The sequence below is a fragment of the Argentina silus genome (genome assembly GCF_951799395.1).
Source record: "Argentina silus genome assembly, chromosome: 4".
Lineage (NCBI taxonomy): Eukaryota > Metazoa > Chordata > Actinopteri > Argentiniformes > Argentinidae > Argentina > Argentina silus.
This window is the reverse complement of record NC_139658.1, coordinates 19,221,195-19,247,553: the sequence shown is the minus strand read 5'-3', so window position 1 is coordinate 19,247,553 and position 26,359 is coordinate 19,221,195. Positions and strand designations below refer to the sequence as shown.

Sequence of the window (26,359 nt, the reverse complement as noted above, 5' to 3'; positions counted from 1 at the left end):
AGGGATATGTCACTCCCCCAGCTCCCTGAAGGTCTCCAGGTGCTGGGTGTAGCGGGTGGAGGTGTCCTTGGCTGTACACAGCTGCTTCTCACACCAGAGAGTCAGAGCCTGGCGCAACAGCTCCACACGAGCACTCTGGAATCGCGCAATCTGGAACACACACACACACACACACACACACACACACACACACACACACACACACACACACACACACACACAGTGCATTAAACAAGCGCTACATGAACTCAACATGGGAGGCACATGTTAAAAGCAGTTGGCCTCTGTCCCGTACCTCCTGCTTAGCCACTCCAGAGATGTGATCAAACTCCTTCTCAGCTGCCTTCTTCGCCTCTTCCATCTGAAATAAATCACTCAAACTGAGCACAGCATACAAAACAGCAGTCACTTCCATCGGTCGCCTCCTGGTTACTGCATACTGCGTATACAGTAGGATAGGTTCATCATCAATATACATTCGACTACTTGCTCTGGATACCTGCATGCATGCATGTTTCATGATACCCAACATGACAGAACATGACTGACACCTGCTGGACACATGAGGACATGCAGTGTGTGTTCCTGTGTCTGTGTGGGTGAACACTCACAGCTTCTTTCTTTATGGGTTTGGCTCTCTCTGCGTTCCTGCTGGCTGTCTCCAGCTCCACCAGTTTACACGTCCTTCTGTACAGCATCTCCTACACCACATGCACACGCACGGACACAGACACAGACACAGACACAGACACAGACACAGACACAGACGCACACGCACACACACACACACACACACACACACACAGACACAGACACAGACACACACACACACGCACACACACACAGATCAGTAAAGTACTGTTTGGTAAGACTGTTCTAAATGTGATGACTCATCAACAGATGACCTAGATTGAGGTTGATGTCACAAGAGTGCATGAGATGGCATCTATGTGCTTGAGTAATCTTGGACAGCATTGTTTGTCACCAGTACCAGAGCAGTAATGGGGATGTCTGACCTTCTCTGCCTCTTGGTAGCGGGACTGCAGATCCAGGCCCAGCCCCAGCGTGCTCACGTTGTTCTCAGCCACACTTTCAAAGTTTTTCTGCACACAGAGGAAACACACAGTAGTGCATAGGCGAGGTTAATATCACATGAAATTTCAAATGATTATCCATTTCATGAGGATGATGTGGCCATTGTACCTTGACTGAGTCAATGACCTGAGACAGCTTGACACATATCCTGCAAGAAGAAACAGGAACATAAATAAGATATGTCCATTACACACAGACCACTGATTAAAATGCAAGAAGACACATATAGTAGGCATTTTTGGTGTAGTTCTCTCACTTTGAGAAGGCCAGTGCAGAAGTGTCCTCTTCCTGTTCTACACAGAGGTGTAGAGAAGTAGAGAAGTGTCCACACGCCACAGCTATTTCTGAGAAAACACAGCCTCTGTGGTTAGCCAGAGTGAGCAGCACTCTGCCAGCGCCTACCCAGGCCTCTTGACTCATACTGAATAATAGGATAAAAAGATGGTCTCTTACTTTGTTCTGTCAGCACCACGTCAAGGAACCTCTGGAAGAAGAGGGAAGTTTAGAGGGGTTATATATGCATAGATAGAGAGAGAGAGAAAGAGAGAAAGAAAGAGAGAGAGAGAGAGAGAGAGAGAAAGAAAGAGAGAGAGAGAGAGAGAGAGAGAGAGAGAGAGAGAAAGAAAGAGAAAGACTTTTGACCTATTAAAAGCAGTGTCTATTCAACAATTACAGTGTCTAATCAATTCAACTCCAGCCCATCATCGATATTACACAAATTGTTGAATGGTCAAGAGCAGGAGAGAGAGAAAACCATCCAGGGGGGCATCAGTACTCACCTCTGTCGCTGATTTGGTGCACCCAGTGAGAGTGACATTGTTATCACGCTCAGTTTGAAAAAACTCATCCACATCCTGGAGAGAGAGTCATTACTTACTATTATTTCTGACATCACATCCTCCAATATGTGTATCTTCCAGTCTACGTATGATATGTGAATGCGGTTAGTTCTGTGTGTTAGGGTCCTCTTGAGTGACATCTGGTTGTCTAGCTCAAACTGAGGTACCTTATGGCTGTCTTTCCTCATGCCCTCCATGGCCTGACTGAGGCGGTTAAAGATACCCTTCCTTACTCTTTGACGACCTGGGGGCTGGAACGAACACACACACACACACGCACACTTTTTTTAATTGTCACATTTAACCCAACTGCATAAAAAGTGCATAGTGTGAGAGCAAAGCTATCATCAGTAACCAAACGTGTCTATGTAGGTTCAGGCACGGCACTCTAAAGAGAGGGCAGCTGGCCGTCAGGTGACCACAGTGTCAGTTGATGGACAGCTGAACCCACCTATGAAGAAGCAAACATCACATGTTCACGGGACCAGGCTTTAAGAGCTGAGTTTGTTACACTCCACCAGGGATACATTTTGGTCATCCCAACCACCGGCCCGGCTCCACCTGCAGGTTTGCTCTGTGTTTTTCCTACCTATGGGGGGTTGGAAAGGTTTATGGGCTCCCTGCCTTATAATATTGTATTTAATGTTGTTTAATTTCAGGTGGGTAGCGATATAAATTAATTAGTCACCTTCCCCACAGTTTTAAATCTTACAGAACTTTCAGAACTGACCTCAGTTTGGGTGAAAAAAACAGAGGAGGTATTTTAAGAAAAGGAGAAGAAGAGAATTCTCCAAATGTGACCACATGTGTCACAGGATGTGGGTGGAGTCAGAGAATGAGGATGGTTTTCACCAGTAAGTTAGAAGTATTCTCACACTCTGTTTCTCTGACATTATTACTACAAATACAGCAGTCTACTCCTCACTCACAGTGGAGCAGTGGGCACCATTGTCTCTCTTCACACATACATACAGCAGAGTCAATCAGTCTGTTTATCTTTATACTTCCCAACTAGGAGATACAGGCACCATGTGGATCACTGTGTGTCTGATCATCTCAGTCCTTCACACCACTGCAGGTGAGTCCAATAAGTATCTTAACATGTATTGGGTGTTAAATGTAAACCAGAACACCAAATATATCCTGTAACAAATCGGCAAAACCTCTAGACCCACATTTACAAAATATGTGTGAAAATATTGGCCGTTCAGATTAATCTATTAATCGAACCAATTAATCAACTAATACTTTAGTGACATCATTTAAAAAAAAAAAAATTTATCTGATCTTTATGGGCCAGACCATGGACATAGAGTTGGAGATAGAGTTGGTAAAATGTAGCCAAGTAAGCAAGTATGTTGTACAAGGAAGCTTGTTTAAGCAATTAACGCCCTTTTGTCTTTATCTATGGGAGTGGGTATGGTAACTCTCTCCAGATTTGTAGCCATATGAGATTAGCCAAATCATTATTCACTGTTTCAAACAATGCAAAAAGGCTTAATTATTTAAAGTGTAACCACCAGTACAAATGCTTTTGTTATGAGGCAATAACCACCCATAATTGCCTTATATGTTATGTTCCTTAAATGGATAACCTGTTTCTCTGTGATGAATATGGACTAAGGTATCCAACTGTGCAATATCTATACACATTTGAAAATGGATGATACTGATTGAATAATGTAATGACCCAGAGAACAAGAACATTACATGCAGAGACAGATACAGTATACTGTTCTATCTCTATGGTTACATACATCAACAACTCAAACTCACATACTGTACTGTATAATTACTTTGTGTTTCTGCAGGATGTACTTTGTCATATTCAAGATGGAGGTACATCACTGCCTTCTCAGGCCAGTCTGTGCTCCTGCCCTGCTCCTGCCATGAAACTCCCTTTGACCCTCCCAAAGTCACATGGACCTACTATAAAAAGAATAGTAACAGTTGGATACCCGATCTAACCCAGAATGATCTCTACAAAAACAGAGTCAAGATGTTTAATGAGCGCTCATCTGGGAACCTCTCTCTCCTGCTCTCACAACTCACTGTAGAGGATGAGGGACATTACAGGTGTGGAAACAATGAGGGACAAGAGTTAGACATCCTCCTCACTGTTGTAGGTAAGAGGTGCAGATTAAATCAGGCTACATCACTGCTGATGGAACGTAAAACAGGAAACAGCAGAGGGCAAAGTTCTTGATTTCTTAATAGGAAACTTAATTCTGTTATGTATATCCCAGCAAATTGATCTGTGTTTCCATAGGCTGCACTCTGTCAGACCCTGTTCGACTGGAGATAGTAAGATCCCCAGGCCAGTCTGTGCTCCTGCCCTGCTCCTGTACGGAACCTCAGGCTAAACCTGACAGGCTCAAATGGTTTAAACTGGACCCGGTGATACCAATAACCGAGACTGCTGGATACAAAGAGAGAGTGAAGATGTTTAATGACAACTCTCCTGGGAACCTCTCTCTCCTCCTCTCACAACTCACTGTGGAGGACCAGGGGGGGTACAGGTGTGAGGTCAGTCGTGAATTCAGAGACATCAGACTCGTTGTTGCAGGTAAGGCATCTCATCATTGTCAATTAATGACATTTTTATATCCACTTATATAAGTATCTTATCACTTTTGGGAAACAGCATGTACATGTTAAAAGTTGATCATCTGATCTGATCATCACCCATCACCCATTAATTAAATGTTTTCTATAAATTACTGATATCATTATCTGATAATGTTTGGGAAACTGCATCTACATGTTAGCCCACAGAGGTGCCTTAAACAAACAAAAAAAACATAAAAACAGAATGGATCTACCCTGGGGCTGCAGTATGTAGACTCCCCTACCTGACAGTAGCATATTGCGCGAAGCCATAAGTAAAGGAGTTAAGGTGAGGGCTGTCTGCACACTGCAAAAATAGACACTGCACACCATTGAAGTTAGCTTTTTAATGCTCACATTTTGAAAGACATGGAAAGTGCAGTGTCAGAGCAAACATTTCAGTCAGTAAAAGTTATCATCATTGGCCAAACGTATTAGTTACAGATTAAGAAACCTTTATCTATACTGTAAGTGAAGAGACAATCAGAGTCTATCACCTATGACTGAGAAACAATACTAGTTTCTGACGCAGTGAGCAGACAGCACTCCATTGGCATTGCAGCTCCACACCACTGATGAAGCCACCAACTACATTTTATTGACAGTGCACAACTACTGGCTTTAACTTTATCACTGATAATCAACAGAATAAATCACAACTCATTTGGTATTTGATGGGATGTTAGCTTTGGTTATATTGTGTTATTGTCACTGCGTCTGCTCTGATTGATACAAGGCTAATGATCATCTCCTCAGGAGAATCCCCCCCCAAAGAAATCCCCAAGACCCCCACCAAACACTCGACAGTAGCTCAACCTGAAGCAACCGACCGACCACAACAAGGTCAATACATAAGTCACTACAGGTTAATTTTCAGCACTGTTCTAACAAACTTGCAGTACATGCTAGTTGACCACGAGTCACGCTAAGCCAGACTCTCGAGTCAGAATCATCCTAGACCCCAGTCTCCATAACATACAGAGCTCTCTTAGTAACACAGCAGACTGACTGACCATGTTCATGTCCATGTTCAGAAGGGGAAAACAATCGGAAGATCCCAGGAGAAACTTCTACTATCAACAACCCAAATCAACGTCTAATCATCTACATCTTACTGGCTATTCTAGCAGTAATATCATCCTGTATGATCATCCTGTTTATGTACAGGAGAAACAAAGGTACCAGTAGGCTATTCACACAAATACAACCATACATATATTAACCACTTAGAAGCACCGTTTAAAACATGTTTAATTAGCACTTTTCCATGGTGAGGTTGTACGGCTCTGTGTGTGTTGAGCTCTCTGGTTTCTGACCCACAGGGAAGAAGAACAGCGGGAGCAACACAGGGGGAGGAGAGCAAAAGAATGAAGTAAAGACATACAGTTGAAGTCAGAAGTTTACATACACTTAGGTTGAAGGCATTAAAACTCATTATTTAACCACTCCACAGATTTCATGTTCACAAACTATATGTTTCGGCAAGTCGGTTAGGACATCTACTTTGTGCATGACACAAGTAATTTTTTCCAACAATTGTTTACAGACAAATTATTTCACTTATAATTCACTATATCATAATTCCAGTGGGTCAGATGTTTACATACACTAAGTTGACTGTGCCTTTAAACAGCTTGGAAAATTCCAGAAAATGATGTCATGGCCTTAGAAGCTTCAGATAGGCTAATTGACATCATTTGAGTCAATTGGAGGTGTACCTGTGGATGTATTTTAAGGCCTACCTTCAAACTCAGTGCCTCTTTGCTTCACATCATGGGAAAATCAAAAGAAATCAACCAAGACCTCAGAAAAAGAATTGTGGACATCCACAAGTCTGGTTCATCCTTGGGAACAATTTCCAAACGCCTGAACGTACCATGTTCACCTGTACAAACAATTGTACGAAAGTATAAACACCATGGGACCACACAGCCATCATACCGCTCAGGAAGGAGACGCGTTCTATCTCCTCGAGATGAACGTACTTGAGCGTGAAAAGTGCGAATCAATCCCAGAACAACAGCAAAGGACCTTGTGAAGATGCTGGAGGAAACAGGTACAAAAGTATCTATATCCACAGTAAAACGAGTCCTATATCGACATAACCTGAAAGGCCACTCAGCAAGGAAGAAGCCACTGCTCCAAAACCGCCATAAAAAAGCCAGAATACGGTTTGCTACTACACCTTGGGACAAAGATCTTACTTTTTTGGAGAAATGTCCTCTGGTTTGATGAAACTAAAATGTAACTGTTGGGCCATAGTGACCATTGTTATGTTTGGAGGAAAAAGGGGGAGGCTTGCAAGCCAAAAAACACCATCCCAACCGTGAAGCTCGGGGGTGGCAGCATCATGTTGTGGGGGTGCTTTGCTGCAGAATGGACTGGTGCACTTCACAAAATAGATGGCATCATGAGGGAGGAAAATGATGTGGATATATTGAAGTAACATCTCAAGACATCAGCCAGGAACTTAAAGCTTGGTCGCAAATGGGTCTTCCAAATGGACAATGACCCCAAGCATACTTCCAAAGTTGTGGCAAAATGGCTTAAGGACAACAAAGTCAAGTTATTGAATTTGCCATCACAAAGCCCTGACCTCAATCCTATAGAAAATGTGTGGGCAGAACTGAAAAAGCGTGTGTGAGCAAGGAGGCCTACAAACCTGACTCAGTTACACAAGTTCTGTCAGGAGGAATGGGCCAAAATTCCACCAACTTATTGTGGGAAGCTTGTGGAAGGTTACCCAAAACGTTTGACCCAAGTTAAACAATTTAAAGGTAATGCTACCAAATACTAACTAAGTGTATGTAAACTTCTGATCCACTGGGAATGTGATGAAAGAAATAAAAGCTGAAAGAAATATTTCTCTCTACTATTATTCTGACATTTCAAATTCTTAAAATAAAGAAGTGGTCCTAACTGACCTAAGACAGGGAATGTTTACTTGGATTAAATGTCAGGAATTGTGAAAAACAGAGTTTAAATGTATTTGGCTAAGGTGTATGTAAACTTCCAACTTCAACTGTATGTATTTGTAGATTAACATACATCACATTGAGAGTGTGACTGTATCAAACCACAATTGTAAAATTAAGCTTTGAAGAAATATAACATCCCATAATCATTGTGTGTTTTGTGTGGTGATGGGTGTAGAGTAGTAACTGTATGTCTTCACTGATCTGCACTCTTAAGGATGATTCCACGCCTGCTGACAGAAAGTGCACATCACTCAATTTTCCAGTAAGAGAACGTTTATGTATTCATATGTCTGTGTCTGTGTGTCTGCAGGCGTATGGTAGTGTGTATTAAGCATGTAATCAGTGTCTGTGACTAGGCATGTAAGGGTATGCGTCTGTAACATTAACAATGCTGCTGTATCAAATCATCTCAATTTAATTTGTGTTTTGAAAAAACATGTTACTTGTGTGATGATGAACATAGTAACTGTATGTAAGTGTGTCTCATTGTGTCTCCTCTATAGGATGATCCCTCTGTAATGTACGCTACAGTAGCTAAAAGAAACACACGTCAAATAGACACGTCAACCACACCAACCTGTGCACCAGTAAGTCAAACTTTGTGTGTGTGGTCCATTGTTTTGAGGGTGGAAATATATGTAACCAAAGTGTTATTTGCCTCTGATTGTAATCTTGTGTGTCCCTTATCATCTCGCCCTATAGGATGATCCCTCAGTGACATACTCCACCATTGTCCACAACAATGGAAGAGGGAGAGCAGCAGTGAGTCAGGAGAGCAGTGGAGGAGACACAGAGTATGCCAGCATCAAGACAGGCAGAGCCCCCTAGAGGCACCATACTGTACAGCAGCCTCACAGCCCTTAGAAAAATTAATGTTAAGATGATTAGTACCTAATAGATTGTAGGAAAGGTTAACTTAAGAATACTGTACTGTATCTTCAGTGAACTGTTGTACTGCTATAATTTTCCATTATATGCGGAAGCGTGCTGAATGCAAGGGTCGTGTGCAAAAGATGGTCTTTGAGGATCTTACTGTCAGACTGTGAGCACTCAAAGTCTCCTTATTTGGAGACTGTCCAACCAAGACACGATACTGCTGCAGTATTAAAATAAAGCTTATAGATCTTTCAAGTCATTTGTCAGTAATCTCTTTATTGATAAGAAATAGATTTCCACGACATACTGCAGAGAGCTCTCCCAGCAGTTTGGTTATTCGCTTTCATGAGGTTTTATCATCTGGCACTTTACTATGTTTTACTGTCTACTTTCAAATCTTTCAATGTACTTCAAATATTGTGAAACATTGTTGTTCAAATTATGAATATGGAACTTCTGCTTGTCTTCTGCTGTAACATCCAGAATTTACTTCATATTGTGAATATAAACTATTTTTCTGAAACTAAATTAATTTGTGAAATTTCTGTATTGTACTTCATTGCATTTCATCTTGTCTTTCTTAGCTTAGTTAATAAATACTGTTTTTGTAGAACCAGGTGTTGCTTTTCTCTTGTCTTGACAAATACTGCTATTAACAATAAATGAGCCTAAGATACTTGATAGTCATCAAATACCCTCCAGTTTGACACATGCATTGACACCATTGATTGTGTTACATCCTTTAACAAAACTTACTGTTTATTACTTATTAAGTTCATTAATTACATTGGGTCCCTTAATTGGGTCCTCTTTTCCCATAATTTAGATTATGCATGGTGAGGTAATCTAGGTAATCTGTATGTTGTGCAAATACATAATCTGGTCACACTTCCTTTTACTTCCATAGGAGTACATCTTTAATATAATAACTAATAAATTAGTCACCTTCCCCACAGTTTTAAATCTTACAGAACTTTCAGAACTGACCTCAGTTTGGGCGGAAAAAACAGAGGAGGTATTTTAAGAAAAGGAGAAGAAGAGAATTCTCCAAATGTGACCACATGTGTCACAGGATGTGGGTGGAGTCAGAGAATGAGGATGGTTTTCACCAGTAAGTTAGAAGTATTCTCACACTCTATTTCTCTGACATTATTACTACAAATACAGCAGTCTACTCCTAACTCACAGTGGAGCAGTGGGCACCATTGTCTCTCTTCACACATACATACAGCAGAGTCAATCAGTCTGTTTATCTTTATACTTCCCAACTAGGAGATACAGGCACCATGTGGATCACTGTGTGTCTGATCATCTCAGTCCTTCACACCACTGCAGGTGAGTCCAATAAGTATCTTAACATGTATTGGGTGTTAAACGTAAACCAGAACACCAAATATATCCTGTAACAAATCGGCAAAACCCACATTTACAAAATATGTGTGAAAATATTGGCCGTTCAGATTAATCTATTAATCGAACCAATTAATCAACTAATACTTTAGTGACATCAATTTAAAAAATTTTTTTTTTATCTGATCTTTATGGGCCAGACCATGGACATAGAGTTGGAGATAGAGTTGGTCAAATGTAGCAAAGTAAGCAAGTATGTTGTACAAGGAAGCTTGTTTAAGCAATTAACGCCCTTTTGTCTTTATCTATGGGAATGGGTATGGTAACTCTCTCCAGATTTGTAGGCTATCGTTCCATTGTTAAGTGAAGTACCCCAGTACTCGTCTGCATATTTTGAAGGCAGCACTGTTGTTTACATGTTGGCACTCTGATTTGAAAATGTTTTGAAAATCTCTGACCACCTCAAATACTAGGTGAAATATATAGCTGAAAAACCCACAAAATGCATGCGTCCCTGTGAACATTACAGTGTTCTATGGCACTATTGATTACTGGACATATAAAACTTTAATACCACATGAGATTAGCCAAATCATTATTCACTGTTTCAAACAACTCAAAAAGGCTTAATTATTTAAAGTTTAACCACCAGTACAAATGCTTTTGTTATGAGGCAATAACCACCCATATTTGCCTTATATTTTATGTTCCTTAAATGGATAACCTGTTTCTCTGTGATGAATATGGACTAAGGTATCCAACTGTGCAATATCTATACACATTTGAAAATGGATGATACTGATTGAATAATGTAATGACCCAGAGAACAAGAACATTACATGCAGAGACAGATACAGTATACTGTTCTATCTCTATGGTTACATACATCAACAACTCAAACTCACATACTGTACTGTATAATTGCTTTGTGTTTCTGCAGGATGTACTTTGTCATATTCAGGACCGAGGTCCATCACTGCCTTCTCAGGCCAGTCTGTGCTCCTGCCCTGCTCCTGCCATAAAACTCCCTCTGACCCTCCCAAAGTCACATGGACCTACTATAAAAAGAATAGTAACAGTTGGATACCCGTTGTAACCCAGAATGATCTCTACAAAAACAGAGTCAAGATGTTTAATGAGCGCTCATCTGGGAACCTCTCTCTCCTGCTCTCGTATATCACTGTAGAGGATGAGGGATATTACAGGTGTGGAAACAATAAGGGACAAGTGTTAGACATCCTCCTCACTGTTGTAGGTAAGAGGTGCAGATTAAATCAGGCTACATCACTGCTGATGGAACGTAAAACAGGAAACAGCAGAGGGCAAAGTTCTTGATTTCTTAATAGGAAACTTAATTCTGTCATGTATATCCCAGCAAATTGATCTGTGTTTCCATAGGCTGCACTCTGTCAGACCCTTTTCACCTGGAGATAGTAAGATCCCCAGGCCAGTCTGTGCTCCTGCCCTGCTCCTGTACGGAACCTCAGGCTAAACCTGACAGCCTCACATGGTTTAAACTGGACCCGGATATATCAATAACCAAGACTGCTCGCTACAAAGAGAGAGTGAAGATGTTTAATGACAACTCTCCTGGGAACCTCTCTCTCCTCCTCTCACAACTCACTGTGGAGGACCAGGGGTGGTACAGGTGTAAGGTCAGTCGTGAAGACAGAGACATCAGACTCTTTGTTGCAGGTAAGGCATCTCATCATTGTCAATTAATGACATTTTTATATTCACTTATATAAGTATCTTATCACTTTTGGGAAACAGCATGTACATGTTAAAAGTTGATCATCTGATCTGATCATCATCCATCTGATCATCACCCATTAATTAAATGTTTTCTATAATTACTGATATCATTATCTGATAATGTTTGGGAAACTGCATCTACATGTTAGCACAGAGTGACCACAGAGGTGCCTTCAACAAACAAAAAACCCCTATAAAAACAGAATGGATCTACCCTGGGGCTGCAGTATGTAGACTCCCCTACCTGACGGTAGCATATTGCGCGAAGCCATAAGTAAAGGAGTTAAGGTGAGGGCTGTCTGCACACTGCAAAAATAGACACTGCACACCACTGAAGTTAGCTTTTTAATGCTCACATTTTGAAAGACATGGAGAGTGCAGTGTCAGAGCAAACATTTCAGTCAGTAAAAGTTATCATCATTGGCCAAACGTATTAGTTACAGATTAAGAAACCTTTATCTACACTGTAAGTGAAGAGACAATCAGTCTATCACCTATGACTGAGAAACAACACTAGTTTCTGACGCAGTGAGCAGACAGCACTCCATTGGCATTGCAGCTCCACACCACTGATGAAGCCACCAATTACATTTTATTGAACGTGCACAACAACTACTGGCTTTAACTTTATCACTGATAATCAACAGAATAAATCACAACTCATTTGGTATTTGATGGGATGTTAGCTTTGGTTATATTGTGTTATTGTCACTGCGTCTGCTCTGATTGATAGAAGGCTAATGATCATCTCCTCTCTTGGTGACAGAATCCCTCCCCCCAAAAACCCCCAAGACCCCCACCAAACACTCCACAGTAGCTCAACCTGAGGCAACCGACCTACCACAACAAGGTCAATACATAAGTCACTACAGGTTAATTTTCAGCACTGTTCTAACAAACTTGCAGTACATGCTAGTTGACCACGAGTCACGCTAAGCCAGACTCTCGATTCATCCTAGACCCCAGTCTCCATAACATACAGAGCTCTCTTAGTAACACAGCAGACTGACTGACCATGTTCATGTCCATGTTCAGAAGGGGAAAACAAACTGAAGATCCCAGGAGAAACTTCTACTATCAACAAGCCAAATCCACGTCTAATCATCTACATCATACTGGCTATTCTAGCAGTAATATCATCCTGTATGATCATCCTGTTTATGTACAGGAGAAACAAAGGTACCAGTAGGCTATTCACACAAATACATCCATACATATATTAACCACTTAGAAGCACCGTTTAAAACATGTTTAATTAGCACTTTTCCATGGTGAGGTTGTACGGCTCTGTGTGTGTTGAGCTCTCTGGTTTCTGACCCACAGGGAAGAAGAACAGCGGGAGCAACACAGGGGGAGGAGAGCAAAAGAATGAAGTAAAGACATACAGTTGAAGTCGGAAGTTTACATACACTTAGGTTGAAGGCATTAAAACTCATTTTTTAACCACTCCACAGATTTCATGTTCACAAACTATATGTTTCGGCAAGTCGGTTAGGACATCTACTTTGTGCATGACACAAGTCATTTTTTCCAACAATTGTTTACAGACTAATTATTTCACTTATAATTCACTATATCATAATTCCAGTGGGTCAGAAGTTTACATACACTAAGTTGACTGTGCCTTTAAACAGCTTGGAAAATTCCAGAAAATGATATCATGGCTTTAGTTTAAGTTCTGTTAGGAGGAATGGGCCAAACTTCCACCAACTTGTTGTGGGAAGTTTGTGGAAGTCTACCCAAAACGTTTGACCCAAGTTAAACAATTTAAAGGTAATGCTACCAAATACTAACTAAGTGTATGTAAACTTCTGACCCACTGGGAATGTGATGAAAGAAATAAAAGCTGAAATAAATATTTCTCTCTACTATTATTCTGACATTTCAAATTCTTAAAATAAAGAAGTGGTCCTAACTGACCTAAAACAGGGAATGTTTACTTGGATTAAATGTCAGGAATTGTGAAAAACAGAGTTTAAATGTATTTGGCTAAGGTGTATGTAAACTTCCGACTTCAACTGTATGTATTTGTAGATTAACATGCATCACATTGAGAGTGTGACTGTATCAAACCACTAATTGTAAAATTAAGCTTTGAAAAAATATAACATCCCATAATCATTGTGTGTTTTGTGTGATGATGGGTGTAGAGTAGTAACTGTATGTCTTCACTGATCTGCACTCTTAAGGATGATTCCACGCCTGCTGACAGAGTGTACACATCACTCAATTTTCCAGTAAGAGAACGTTTATGTATTCATATGTCTGTGTCTGTGTGTCTGCAGGCGTATGGTAGTGTGTATTAAGCATGTAATCAGTGTCTGTGACTAGGCATGTAAGGGTGTGCGTCTGTAACATTAACAATGCTGTTGTATCAAATCATCTCAATTTAATTTGTGTTTTGGAAAAACATGTTACTTGTGTGATGATGAACATAGTAACTGTATGTAAGTGTGTCTCATTGTGTCTCCTCTATAGGATGATCCCTCTGTAATGTACGCTACAGTAGCTAAAGGAGACGCAGGTCAACCACACCAACCTGTGCACCAGTAAGTCAAACTTTGTGTTTGTGGTCCATTGTTTTGAGGGTGGAAATATATGTAACCAATGTGTTATTTGCCTCTGATTGTAATCTTGTGTGTCCCTTATCATCTCGCCCTATAGGATGATCCCTCAGTGACATACTCCACCATTGTCCACAACAATGGAAGAGGGAGAGCAGCAGTGAGTCAGGAGAGCAGTGGAGGAGACACAGAGTATGCCAGCATCAAGACAGGCAGCGCCCCCTAGAGGCACCATACTGTACAGCAGCCTCACAGCCCTTATACTTGTGATAGAAAAATTAATGTTAAGATGATTAGTACCTAATAGATTGTAGGAAAGGTTAACTTAAGAATACTGTAGTGCAGTGTTTTTCAACCTTTTTTGAACCACGGCACATTTTTTACATTGGAAGAATCTTGCGGCACACCACCAACCAAAAATGTTACAAAATGACACTCTGTAGCCTGATACAGTATATATAATTACAATATTATATAAATTTCCTCTCCTGTTGTTTTTTCTGGCAGTGCCTTGCAAAATAGGAAGTTTTCTCTAATGGCATCTCCATCCACAAAACGCACATTGGCCAAGAGCTGAGAATGTCCACTAATATAATAAGTTGCAACGCAAATTTCCTACTGATGCGTATCTTTCCCAAAACATGACTTTCGATGTCTGTAGACATGTCATCAATACGCCTGGCAATTGTGTTATCTGAGAGCGGGACTTTAGCGATGTCTTTAACCGCGTCAGGGCCGAGCATCTCGTTGACAATGGCTTTGCAGGCAGGTAGTATTAATGTCTCTGCCACAGAGTGGGACTTTTTGGATTTAGCTACGAGTTCAGCAACTAGGTAACTAGCTTTGAGGGCTTTCTCATTTACCTTTGTGGTTTTTCTCATAAAAGTTGCCTGTTTCTCTGTGTTTTCACGCCATCGGCTTGTTTTGAAGCGACGGGTGTTTCGTTTGGAGATGCGTTTAAGCTTGCTTGGCACCATGGCGCTGTTGGAAGATAGCTTTCGCTGTATTGCCTCGAGCTCACCGTCTTTAGTTTCTTTTTACCACCACTCATACTAGGGCCTTCACCTGGGTCAGAATCTTGTCCAGGGCCCAGTTCGGAGTTTGCATTTTTTCCTTTTAAAAAACTTCTCCATCACTGTCACCACGACCTGTCGCATGCGTCACTAATTCTCTTGTCTCTAAGAAGGAACGAGGCAATTAGCTACCTGCTGCCACCCGGACGAATATTACATTACTCTGCCAGTCACTATATTACAGCACAGACACTCGACAATGGCATTTTATTTGCAGATAATAATTAATAAATGTTAATTTAAAAAAAAGTGAAATTGGATAATTTCTCACGGCACACCCAACGATCTCTCACGGCACACTAGTGTGCCGCGGCACAGCGGTTGGGAAACGCTGCTGTTGTGTATCTTCAGTGAACTGTTGTACTGCTGTAATTTTCCATTATATGCGGAAGCGTGCTGAATGCAAGGGTCGTGTGCAAAAGATGGTCTTTGAGGATCTTACTGTCAGACTGTGAGCACTCAAAGTCTCCTTATTTGGAGACTGTCCAACCAAGACACGACACTGCTGCAGCATTAAAATAAAGCTTATAGATCTTTCAAGTCATTTGTCAGTAATCTCTTTATTGATAAGAAATAGATTTCCACGACATACTGCAGAGAGCTCTCCCAGCAGTTTGGTTATTCGCTTTCATGAGGTTTTATCATCTGGCACTTTACTATGTTTCACTGTCTACTTTCAAATCTTTCAAATGTACTTCAAATATTGTGTAACATTCTTGTTCAAATCATGAATATGGAACTTCTGCTTGTCTTCTGCTGTAACATCCAGAATTTACTTCGTAACTATTTTTCCGAAACTAAATTAACTTGTGAAATTTCGGTATTGTACTTCATTGCATTTCATCTTGTCTTTCTTAGCTTAGTTAATAAATACTGTTTTTGTAGAACCAGGTGTTGCTTTTCTCTTGTCTTGATAAATACTGCTATTAACAATAAATGAGCCTAAGATACTTGATAGTCATCAAATACCCTCCAGTTTGACACATGCATTGACACCATTGATTGTGTTACATCCTTTAACAAAACTTACTGTTTATTACTTATTAAATTCATTAATTACATTGGGTCCCTTAATTGGGTCCTCTTTTCCCATAACTTAGATTATGCATGGTGCCCCTAGGTAATCTGTATGTTGTGCAAATACATAATCTGGTCACACTTCCTTTTACTTCCATAGGAGTACATCTTTAATATAATAACTAATAAATTAGTCACCTTCCCCACAGTTTTAAATCTTACAGAACTTTCAGAACTGACCTCAGTTTGAGTGGAAAAAGCAGAGGAGGTATTTTAAGAAAAGGAGAAGAAGAGAATTCTCCAAATGTGACCACATGTGTCACAAGATGTGGGTGGAGTCAGAGAATGAGGATGGTTTTCACCAGTAAGTTAGAGGTATTCTCACACTCTGTTTCTCTGACATTATTACTACAAATACAGCAGTCTACTCCGAACTCACAGTGGAGCAGTGGGCACCATTGTCTCTCTTCACACATACATACAGCAGAGTCAATCAGTCTGTTTACCTTTATACTTCCCAACTAGGAGATACAGGCACCATGTGGATCACTGTGTGTCTGATCATCTCAGTCCTTCACACCACTGCAGGTGAGTCCAATAAGTATCTTAACATGTATTGGGTGTTAAACGTAAACCAGAACACCAAATATATCCTGTAACAAATCGGCAAAACCTCTAGACCCACATTTACAAAATATGTGTGAAAATATTGGCCGTTCAGATTAATCAATTAATCGAACCAATTAATCAACTAATACTTTAGTGACATCAATTTTTTTGAAAATAATTATCTGATCTTTATGGGCCAGACCATGGACATAGAGTTGGAGATAGAGTTGGTCAAATGTAGCCAAGTAAGCAAGTATGTTGTACAAGGAAGCTTGTTTAAGCAATTAACGCCCTTTTGTCTTTATCTATGGGAATGGGTATGGTAACTCTCTCCAGATTTGTAGGCTATCGTTCCATTGTTAAGTGAAGTACCCCAGTACTCGTCTGCATATTTTGAAGGCAGCACTCTTGTTTACATGTTGGCACTCTGATTTGAAAATGTTTTGAAAATCTCTGACCACCTCAAATACTAGGTGAAATATATAGCTGAAAAACTCACAAAATGCATGCGTCCCTGTGAACATTACAGTGTTCTATGGCACTACTAATTACTGGACAAATAAAACTTTAATATCACTGTTTCAAACAATGCAAAAAGGCTTAATTATTTAAAGTTTAACCACCAGTAGAAACGCTTTTGTTATGAGGCAATAACCACCCATAATTGCCTTATATTTTATGTTCCTTAAATGGATAACCTGTTTCTCTGTGATGAATATGGACTAAGGTATCCAACTGTGCAATATCTATACACATTTGAAAATGGATGATACTGATTGAATAATGTAATGACCCAGAGAACAAGAACATTACATGCAGAGACAGATACAGTATACTGTTCTATCTCTATGGTTACATACATCAACAACTCAAACTCACATACTGTACTGTATAATTACTTTGTGTTTCTGCAGGATGTACTTTGTCATATTCAGGACCGAGGTCCATCACTGCCTTCTCAGGCCAGTCTGTGCTCCTGCCCTGTTCCTGCCATGAAACTCCCTTTGACCCTCCCAAAGTCACATGGATCTTCCTTAAAAAGAATAGTAACAGTTGGATACCCGATCTAATCCAGAATGATCTCTACAAAAACAGTCAAGATGTTTAATGAGCGCTCATCTGGGAACCTCTCTCTCCTGCTCTCACAACTCACTGTGGAGGACCAGGGGTCGTACAGGTGTACGGTCAGTCATGAATACAGAGACACCAGACTCATTGTTGCAGGTAAGGCATCTCATCATTGTCAATTAATGACATTTTTATATTCACTTATATAAGTATCTTATCACTTTTGGGAAACAGCATGTACATGTTAAAAGTAGATCATCTGATCTGATCATCACCCATTAATTAATTAATTAATTAATTATACTGTAAGTGAAGAGACAATCAGAGTCTATCACCTATGACTGAGAAACAGTGAGCAGACAGCACTGACGCAGTGAGCAGACAGCACTCCATTGGCATTGCAGCTCCACACCACTGATGAAGCCACCAATTACATTTTATTGAACGTGCACAACAACTACTGGCTTTAACTTTATCACTGATAATCAACAGAATAAATCACAACTCATTTGGTATTTGATGGGATGTTAGCTTTGGTTATATTGTGTTGTTGTCACTTACAGTGTGCGTCTGCTCTGATTGATACAAGGCTAATGATTATCTCCTCTCTTGGTGACAGAACCCCCCCCCAAAGAAATCCCCAAGACCCCCACCAAACACTCCACAGTAGCTCAACCTGAGGCAACCGACCGACCACAACAAGGTCAATACATAAGTCAATACAGGTTAATTTTCAGCACTGTTCTAACAAACTTGCAGTACATGCTAGTTGACCACGAGTCACGCTAAGCCAGACTCTCGATTCATCCTAGACCCCAGTCTCCATAACATACAGAGCTCTCTTAGTAACACAGCAGACTGACTGACAATGTTCATGTCCATGTCAGAAGGGGAAAACAATCGGAAGATCCCAGGAGAAAGTTCTACTATCAACAACCCAAATCAACGTCTAATCATCTACATCTTACTGGCTATTCTAGCAGTAATATCATCCTGTATGATCATCCTGTTTATGTACAGGAGAAACAAAGGTACCAGTAGGCTATTCACACAAATACAACCATACATATATTAACCACTTAGAAGCACCGTTTAAAACATGTTTAATTAGCACTTTTCCATGGTGAGGTAGGTTGTACGGCTCTGTGTGTGTTGAGCTCTCTGGTTTCTGACCCACAGGGAAGAAGAACAGCGGGAGCAACACAGGGGGAGGAGAGCAAAAGAATGAAGTAAAGACATACAGTTGAAGTCGGAAGTTTACATACACTTAGGTTGAAGGCATTAAAACTCATTTTTTAACCACTCCACAGATTTCATGTTCACAAACTATATGTTTCGGCAAGTCGGTTAGGACATCTACTTTGTGCATGACACAAGTCATTTTTTCCAACAATTGTTTACAGACTAATTATTTCACTTATAATTCACTATATCATAATTCCAGTGGGTCAGATGTTTACATACACTAAGTTGACTGTGCCTTTAAACAGCTTGGAAAATTCCAGAAAATGATGTCATGGCCTTAGAAGCTTCAGATAGGCTAATTGACATCATTTGAGTCAATTGGAGGTGTACCTGTGGATGTATTTTAAGGCCTACCTTCAAACTCAGTGCCTCTTTGCTTCACATCATGGGAAAATCAAAAGAAATCAACCAAGACCTCAGAAAAAAAATTGTGGACATCCACAAGTCTGGTTCATCCTTGGGAACAATTTCCAAACGCCTGAAAGTACCATGTTCACCTGTACAAACAATTGTACGAAAGTATAAACACCATGGGACCACACAGCCATCATACCGCTCAGGAAGGAGACGCGTTCTATCTCCTCGAGATGAACGTACTTTAGCGTGAAAAGTGCGAATCAATCCCAGAACAACAGCAAAGGACCTTGTGAAGATGCTGGAGGAAACAGGTACAAAAGTATCTATATCCACAGTAAAACGAGTCCTATATCGACATAACCTGAAAGGCCGCTCAGCAAGGAAGAAGCCACTGCTCCAAAACCGCCATAAAAAAGCCAGAATACGGTTTGCTACTACACATTGGGACAAAGATCTTACTTTTTTGGAGAAATGTCCTCTGGTTTGATGAAACTAAAATGTAACTATTTGGCCATAGTGACCATCGTTATGTTTGGAGGAAAAAGGGGGAGGCTTGCAAGCCAAAAAACACCATCCCAACCGTGAAGCTCGGGGGTGGCAGCATCATGTTGTGGGGGTGCTTTGCTGCAGAATGGACTGGTGCACTTCACAAAATAGATGGCATCATGAGGAAGGAAAATTATATATTTAATTATATATATTGAAGTAACATCTCAAGACATCAGCCAGGAACTTAAAGCTTGGTCGCAAATGGGTCTTCCAAATGGACAATGACCCCAAGCATACTTCCAAAGTTGTGGCAAAATGGCTTAAGGACAACAAAGTCAAGTTATTGAATTTGCCATCACAAAGCCCTGACCTCAATCCTATAGAAAATGTGTGGGCAGAACTGAAAAAGCGTGTGTGAGCAAGGAGGCCTACAAACCTGACTCAGTTACACAAGTTCTGTTAGGAGGAATGGGCCAAAATTCCACCAACTTATTGTGGGAAGCTTGTGGAAGGTTACCCAAAACGTTTGACCCAAGTTAAACAATTTAAAGGTAATGCTACCAAATACTAACTAAGTGTATGTAAACTTCTGACCCACTGGGAATGTGATGAAAGAAATAAAAGCTGAAAGAAATATTTCTCTCTACTATTATTCTGACATTTCAAATTCTTAAAATAAAGAAGTGGTCCTAACTGACCTAAGACAGGGAATGTTTACTTGGATTAAATGTCAGGAATTGTGAAAAACAGAGTTTAAATGTATTTGGCTAAGGTGTATGTAAACTTCCGACTTCAACTGTATGTATTTGTAGATTAACATGCATCACATTGAGAGTGTGACTGTATCAAACCACTAATTGTAAAATTAAGCTTTGAAGAAATATAACATCCCATAATCATTGTGTGTTTTGTGTGGTGATGGGTGTAGAGTAGTAACTGTATGTCTTCACTGATCTGCACTCTTAAGGATGATTCCACGCCTGCTGACAGAAAGTGCACATCACTCAATTTTCCAGTAAGAGAACGTTTATGTATTCATATGTCTGTGTCTGTGTGTCTGCAGGCGTATGGTAGTGTGTATTAAGCATGTAATCACTGTCTGTGACTAGGCATGTAAGGGTATGCGTCTGTAACATTAACAATGCTGCTGTATCAAATCATCTCAATTTAATTTGTGTATGTAAGTGTGTCTCATTGTGTCTCCTCTATAGGATGATCCCTCTGTATTGTACGCTACAGTAGCTAAAAGAAACACACGTCAAATAGACACGTCAACCACACCAACCTGTGCACCAGTAAGTCAAACTTTGTGTTTGTGGTCCATTGTTTTGAGGGTGGAAATATATGTAACCAATGTGTTATTTGCCTCTGATTGTAATCTTGTGTGTCCCTTATCATCTCGCCCTATAGGATGATCCCTCAGTGACATACTCCACCGTTGTCCACAACAATGGAAGAGGGAGAGCAGCAGTGAGTCAGGAGAGCAATGGAGGAGACACAGAGTATGCCAGCATCAAGACAGGCAGAGCCCCCTAGAGGCACCATACTGTACAGCAGCCTCACAGCCCTTAGAAAAATTAATGTTAAGATGATTAGTACCTAATAGATTGTAGGAAAGGTTAACTTAAGAATACTGTACTGTATCTTCAGTGAACTGTTGTACTGCTGTAATTTTCCATTATATGTGGAAGCGTGCTGAATGCAAGGGTCGTGTGCAAAAGACATACTGCAGAGAGCTCTCCTAGCAGTTTGGTTATTTGTTTTCATGAGGTTTTATCATCTGGCACTTTACTATGTAGACTGTACATGTTTCATAACCTTCTGTCACATCTTGATCTTTCAATGTACTTCAAATACTGTGTCACCTTGAAAATGAATGTGAAACATTCTTTCCCAACTATAAATATGCAACTTGTACGTCTTCTTCTGTAAATGTTTCTGAAACTAAATGTAGATCATTACCATGTTTACGTATCATATGTAATAGTGTAAATAATGGAGAAATAGATAGTATTAGTAATAGTATATCGTAATATAAGTTAGGTGTAAGCCAGAGAATACACACATTTTAGCTACTGGACAAAATGTTTGTTGTGTAGCAGTTCTAGTCAAAGCACCTTATATGGCAGACAGTTTACTGAGTTCCCTTTTCAAACAGCACATGGGCATTTCAAAGCTGTGACATTTCGTAAATGAAGATGACTTCAGCTATGTCTGAGAAAAGGGCAGGATGTGGTTTGTCGTGTCAAAGCATGAGGATAGCTTTCATAACCACTTCAGCATTAAGCAATTATGGATGACTATATGACACATAGTCATCCATAACTATACTTTTCATATATTTTCATATGCATGTCGACCAACTCGTACCTCAACCACGCATCACGTGATGCTCCCAAGTCGACAGTATTCAGAAAAGACAGTCACTTTTTCTGACTGAGTTTTCCAAAAACAACCAACTTTGTGACGACAGTGTCAAGCCTGCCACACAGTGCTCTATATGAGCAGGAAAAGCAGTCTCGTAACAATGTCAACTGAAGTTACTTATTTAACTTGCACTTGTCTAGTGCATCCTTGAGAGAACAGTCATCGTCAGATCCTCCAGTGCCTTCAATCCAGAACACTGTCATAGACCAAATCTGCACACACAGATAATGATCTACATCTTCCTAATATATGTTCTGTTCACAGCCTCTATTAGCACCTCATTCTCGGAATAAAGAGGCTTGTAAAGTTCTGTTATGATAAAAAAATAATAATAATAGTTTGGCTAATCAGCACATGCGTTTTCCTTAGGAACTTACAGTTAACACACATTCATTATGTAACTCATGTAAGAGGTAAGCACACAATATTGTAGGTATTGCCTACCCAATACCATAACCAAATGATACACATGAGGAAATGTTAGAAACTGCGGAAGCAAGTCTTTTAATCACTGTCTGGAAACATCAAACTGTTTGGACTGCTTGGTTAAAATCAACCCTATTAATCACAAATGGAATTAGGCACAAGACAGTGACTGACTACGCACCCACCAGGTCAAATACAGGCTCACAAGCTGAATTGGCCTACAATACCTCTGAGTTAGTGAGGAAGATCTCCAGTCCCTTGTTCTTGCTGAGCGTGATGTGTGCTGCCACCTGCTGGAGATAGGTTTCCAGAGCCATGCAGTAGGGGTGCCAGTCCTGCCCCATGGCCAAGAAACCTACAGAGCAAAGTAACCATTGACAGACGGTTAAGGCTTTAACATCAAACCAACACACCAGGACAATGCATAGTATGGGTTGACACCAGAATAACGTAATGGAAAGAAGTTTGGCATTTTATCCAATTTCATAACTACAGAGGAGTTACTGGTGACATGCAGTGTCAACAAAGGTCAATATTACGGTGTCATTGATTTCCAGAAATACATACCAAGCTGTTTCACAACCCTGGTGGGTGCATTCAACTGAGGCTTTGCTGGAAGAGGAGGAAACTAAAAAGGGAAACAAGTCAAATGTATCTCATTATATATGCTGATTGTATTGGCAAAGCAACGGTTTGTACTCTAGGGATAGTTTAGCATATGTTTTTTTGGAACACTTTATTGTGTTTTGGGTTTAGAGGTTTAGAGGTCAGGGTCATGATGGGATACTAACAATAACTCCTTGTATTCCAGGCACCTCCTCCTGAGAGAATAGACCTTGTTGAAGCCACTCAAAGTCCTCATATGTCCTGTCCACATGGTACTCTCCACTACCAGACAACTGGAGCATGGAGAGAAAGCACGAAACAAGTTACAACAGCCACACAGGTTTAAACAGTTTTAAACCCTCTGGGTCCAACAGTACAGTCCATGTAAATTCAGATAGACAACAGCAACCACTGAGAACAATATGAAAATGAATATGAATACAGTGCATTAGGCTAAAACTGTGACTATATATCCTTGTCCATGACCTCCTCTTACCTTCTGAGACATGACTATAAAGGTCAGCGCGTCCCCATCTCTCACGGCCTCACTGACCCTGATGCTGCGGGCGCTGACACTTAGTGCATTCAATGTCCCCTCTCTCACCTCCTCCTGAAATATCGAATGTCAGTGTCTGTCAATCTTGTAACAATATCACGAAACACTCAGGAGAGAGATAAGACAATAGTTGCTGTAGTACTGTACTATAAAAATACCCATTAACATCAATGTTCAAAGTGAGGCTGTCATTTTGCATTGGTAACTGTAGACGTTTCAAATTCACCAAAGTTTCCAAGAACATCAGAATTCTGCTATGTATGCATAACTCACTGTTCCTAAATATATTTCAGATGATCCTGTTACTCAATTTGTGTGAAAAACTAAAAAGCAAAAGGTGTGTCAAGGTGTCACAACTGGCACACAGCCTATCACATGATGGTCAGGAGCTGCAGAGATCAACGATCTTATCAGTCTATTAATTCACACTTACCATAATGTTCAAACAAGCAGGCTTCTGTCCGTGCAACCGCTCCCCAACGTCTGAAGAGTGGTAAAAATGCTAGCTTGATAAAAAAAAAAAAGTATAACGGGTTTTTGTCCTGATCTTTGCGGTGCACACACACACATACGTTCCCACTGCTGAAGAGGCACAGGATATCCTCTAGGTCAAAGTTCACACTGGTCCTGTGAGTAAAAGAGAGACAAAGCGCCCAATCTAAAGTGCTGGCGTAGGGAAAATCCAGGGGAGTAAACTGTGTTACTCAGTAACTCTGGAACACGGTCACACCCACAGGAAAGAGGGGAGAACTGTCCAAAGAATTCTTCTCTCTCTGACAACCCTGCAGACTTGTAAACAACCAGTGAACTTAAAACCCATAAAAGCAGCTTAATTCATTCAGTTGTAGGACATTTCCAACAACTACTCCACACTGCCTGAGACTATGGAGTATTATGAAGAAGAAGAAAAAAATAGACATACATGGTATAGTCAGACTTTATTGGAAAATCCATTGACTACAAACATTTGTTTTGAGGCCATTATAAAACACACACACACACACACACACACACACACACACACACACACACACACACACACATCAGTATCTATCCCCCTCACACATTTCCACAGTACTGCCATCAGACTGCTGCAGCTTCCAGCAGAAATGTCCTCCCCCCTGCTCCTCATCCCTGTCTTCAAACTCAGAGTACCCCTGCCCCATTGATATGAACGGGTTCCCCAGCAGGTCAAACATGTCACTGCCCGGAAAGCCCTGGTCCTCATGGGGGTCATCCTCATGCTCTCCCCCCAGATGGAAGATCCAGGAGTCCTCTGGCTCCTCCAGGTACAGATCCTCAACCACATGCAGGTCCTGGAACAGCTCATCAAAGCTGAAGTAGAAGAAGCCCCGTCCCCCTTCAGCCTCTGGCTCCTCCCATTCCTCTCCATTATCTTTCAAAAAGGCCTCATGGCCCAACTGGTTGTACCGCCTCCTCTTCTCATCATTAGAGAGCACCTCGTAGGCTTGAAGACGACAGAGCAATATTGTGTTACAATAGCACTGGGAGGTCAGAAGTATTTTCAGTCACAATCACTAAATTACTCTACTCTACTCTGAGCTTCCCTTGCTGGTACATGAGTTAGGCATAGCCTAATTAGTGATTCCCAGAAATAATCACATTTTATACTGTCAATGAAGACATGTAGGGAACAATAAAGAACTGTTTCAAGGATTCCTGGACTACAAAGCACTTTCGGTGAGTATTCTTCAATAAACATGTCCATTAGGAAGGTGTCAGGCAAACCACCCCTATGAGTTAGTTATATGAGTCTTTACCTTCAGCGATGTCCCTGAAGATCTTCTCTGCATCAGGACTTTTGTTCTTGTCAGGGTGATACTTCATAGCCAGACTGTGGAAGGCCTTTTTGACCTGTTTGTCAGTTGCTGACTGAGGAACGGCCAAGACCTCATAATAGTCTCTCTTATTCATCGAACCAGCATCAGAGAGACGGAGCAGGAGCACAACACACCACAATGAGCCCAGCATCCATGGGGATATACCTTGCATTGCCGATCTGTTGGAGACACGGAAATGTTGAAAGAAACACGGTCACACAGCAACTGTTTGTGACTCCAGTACCAAGTTAAGTCAGCTGCTCATCTTATACACACGTCATCGTAAAAACACCTCAGCAAATATAACCTGCTTACAATTCAAATGAGGGAACTGAACATTACACACCCAATTCATTGTTTGTACGCACACTGCTAGCCTATTTTCACAAGCAATAATACTATACACCAGCAGTTTCTAAACTCTACGATTTCATCAAAAAAAGACCAACATTTTTTATTTTGCATGAAGACAAACATACTGTAGACAAACACCTGTAGCCTACATTGCAGTGTTTTGGGGTTCATATCCAACCAATTACAGCATCTTTTAGGCGATTACAATATATCTGGACGTGATGACT

General features: G+C 40.7%; 2 protein-coding genes and 1 long non-coding RNA gene across 3 annotated transcripts; 2 read left to right on the top strand and 1 right to left on the bottom strand.

The window, feature by feature from the left end:
* LOC310803542 (sorting nexin-6) lies at positions 1–24,420 on the bottom strand. Its single transcript, XM_083668363.1, has 14 exons — positions 24,371–24,420; positions 23,878–23,991; positions 23,567–23,674; positions 23,343–23,403; positions 23,003–23,130; positions 2,102–2,185; positions 1,875–1,949; positions 1,549–1,579; positions 1,352–1,439; positions 1,204–1,243; positions 1,017–1,103; positions 612–701; positions 296–361; positions 1–150 (listed from the first exon to the last, which is right to left on the bottom strand). Exons 1-14 carry the CDS (start codon positions 24,371–24,373, stop codon positions 10–12), a joined length of 1,116 nt encoding a protein of 371 aa, XP_083524489.1. The 5' UTR covers positions 24,374–24,420; the 3' UTR covers positions 1–9.
* Positions 2,964–8,870, top strand: LOC310802971 (uncharacterized protein; the record flags this gene model as incomplete). Its single annotated transcript, XM_083667607.1, has 9 exons — positions 2,964–3,012; positions 3,992–4,060; positions 4,204–4,500; positions 5,298–5,384; positions 5,576–5,719; positions 5,864–5,913; positions 7,734–7,781; positions 8,023–8,106; positions 8,222–8,870. 9 exons carry the CDS (start codon positions 2,964–2,966, stop codon positions 8,345–8,347), a joined length of 954 nt encoding a protein of 317 aa, XP_083523733.1. The 3' UTR covers positions 8,348–8,870.
* Positions 19,039–22,031, top strand: LOC310803543. Its single transcript, XR_014554185.1, has 4 exons — positions 19,039–19,060; positions 20,890–20,937; positions 21,134–21,217; positions 21,333–22,031. It is a non-coding gene; the product is annotated as an uncharacterized lncRNA (long non-coding RNA).
* Positions 24,421–26,359: the final 1,939 nt, after the last annotated feature.

What these genes read in the sequence shown, in the direction of transcription:
- LOC310803542 (XM_083668363.1), bottom strand. An exon ending in CGTGGTGCTGACAGAACAAA is followed by an intron (nt 1,440 to 1,548) that starts GTAAGAGACCAT and finishes GTGTTTTCTCAG; the next exon opens with AAATAGCTGTGGCGTGTGGA. An exon ending in AGGTCATTGACTCAGTCAAG is followed by an intron (nt 1,104 to 1,203) that starts GTACAATGGCCA and finishes CTCTGTGTGCAG; the next exon opens with AAAAACTTTGAAAGTGTGGC.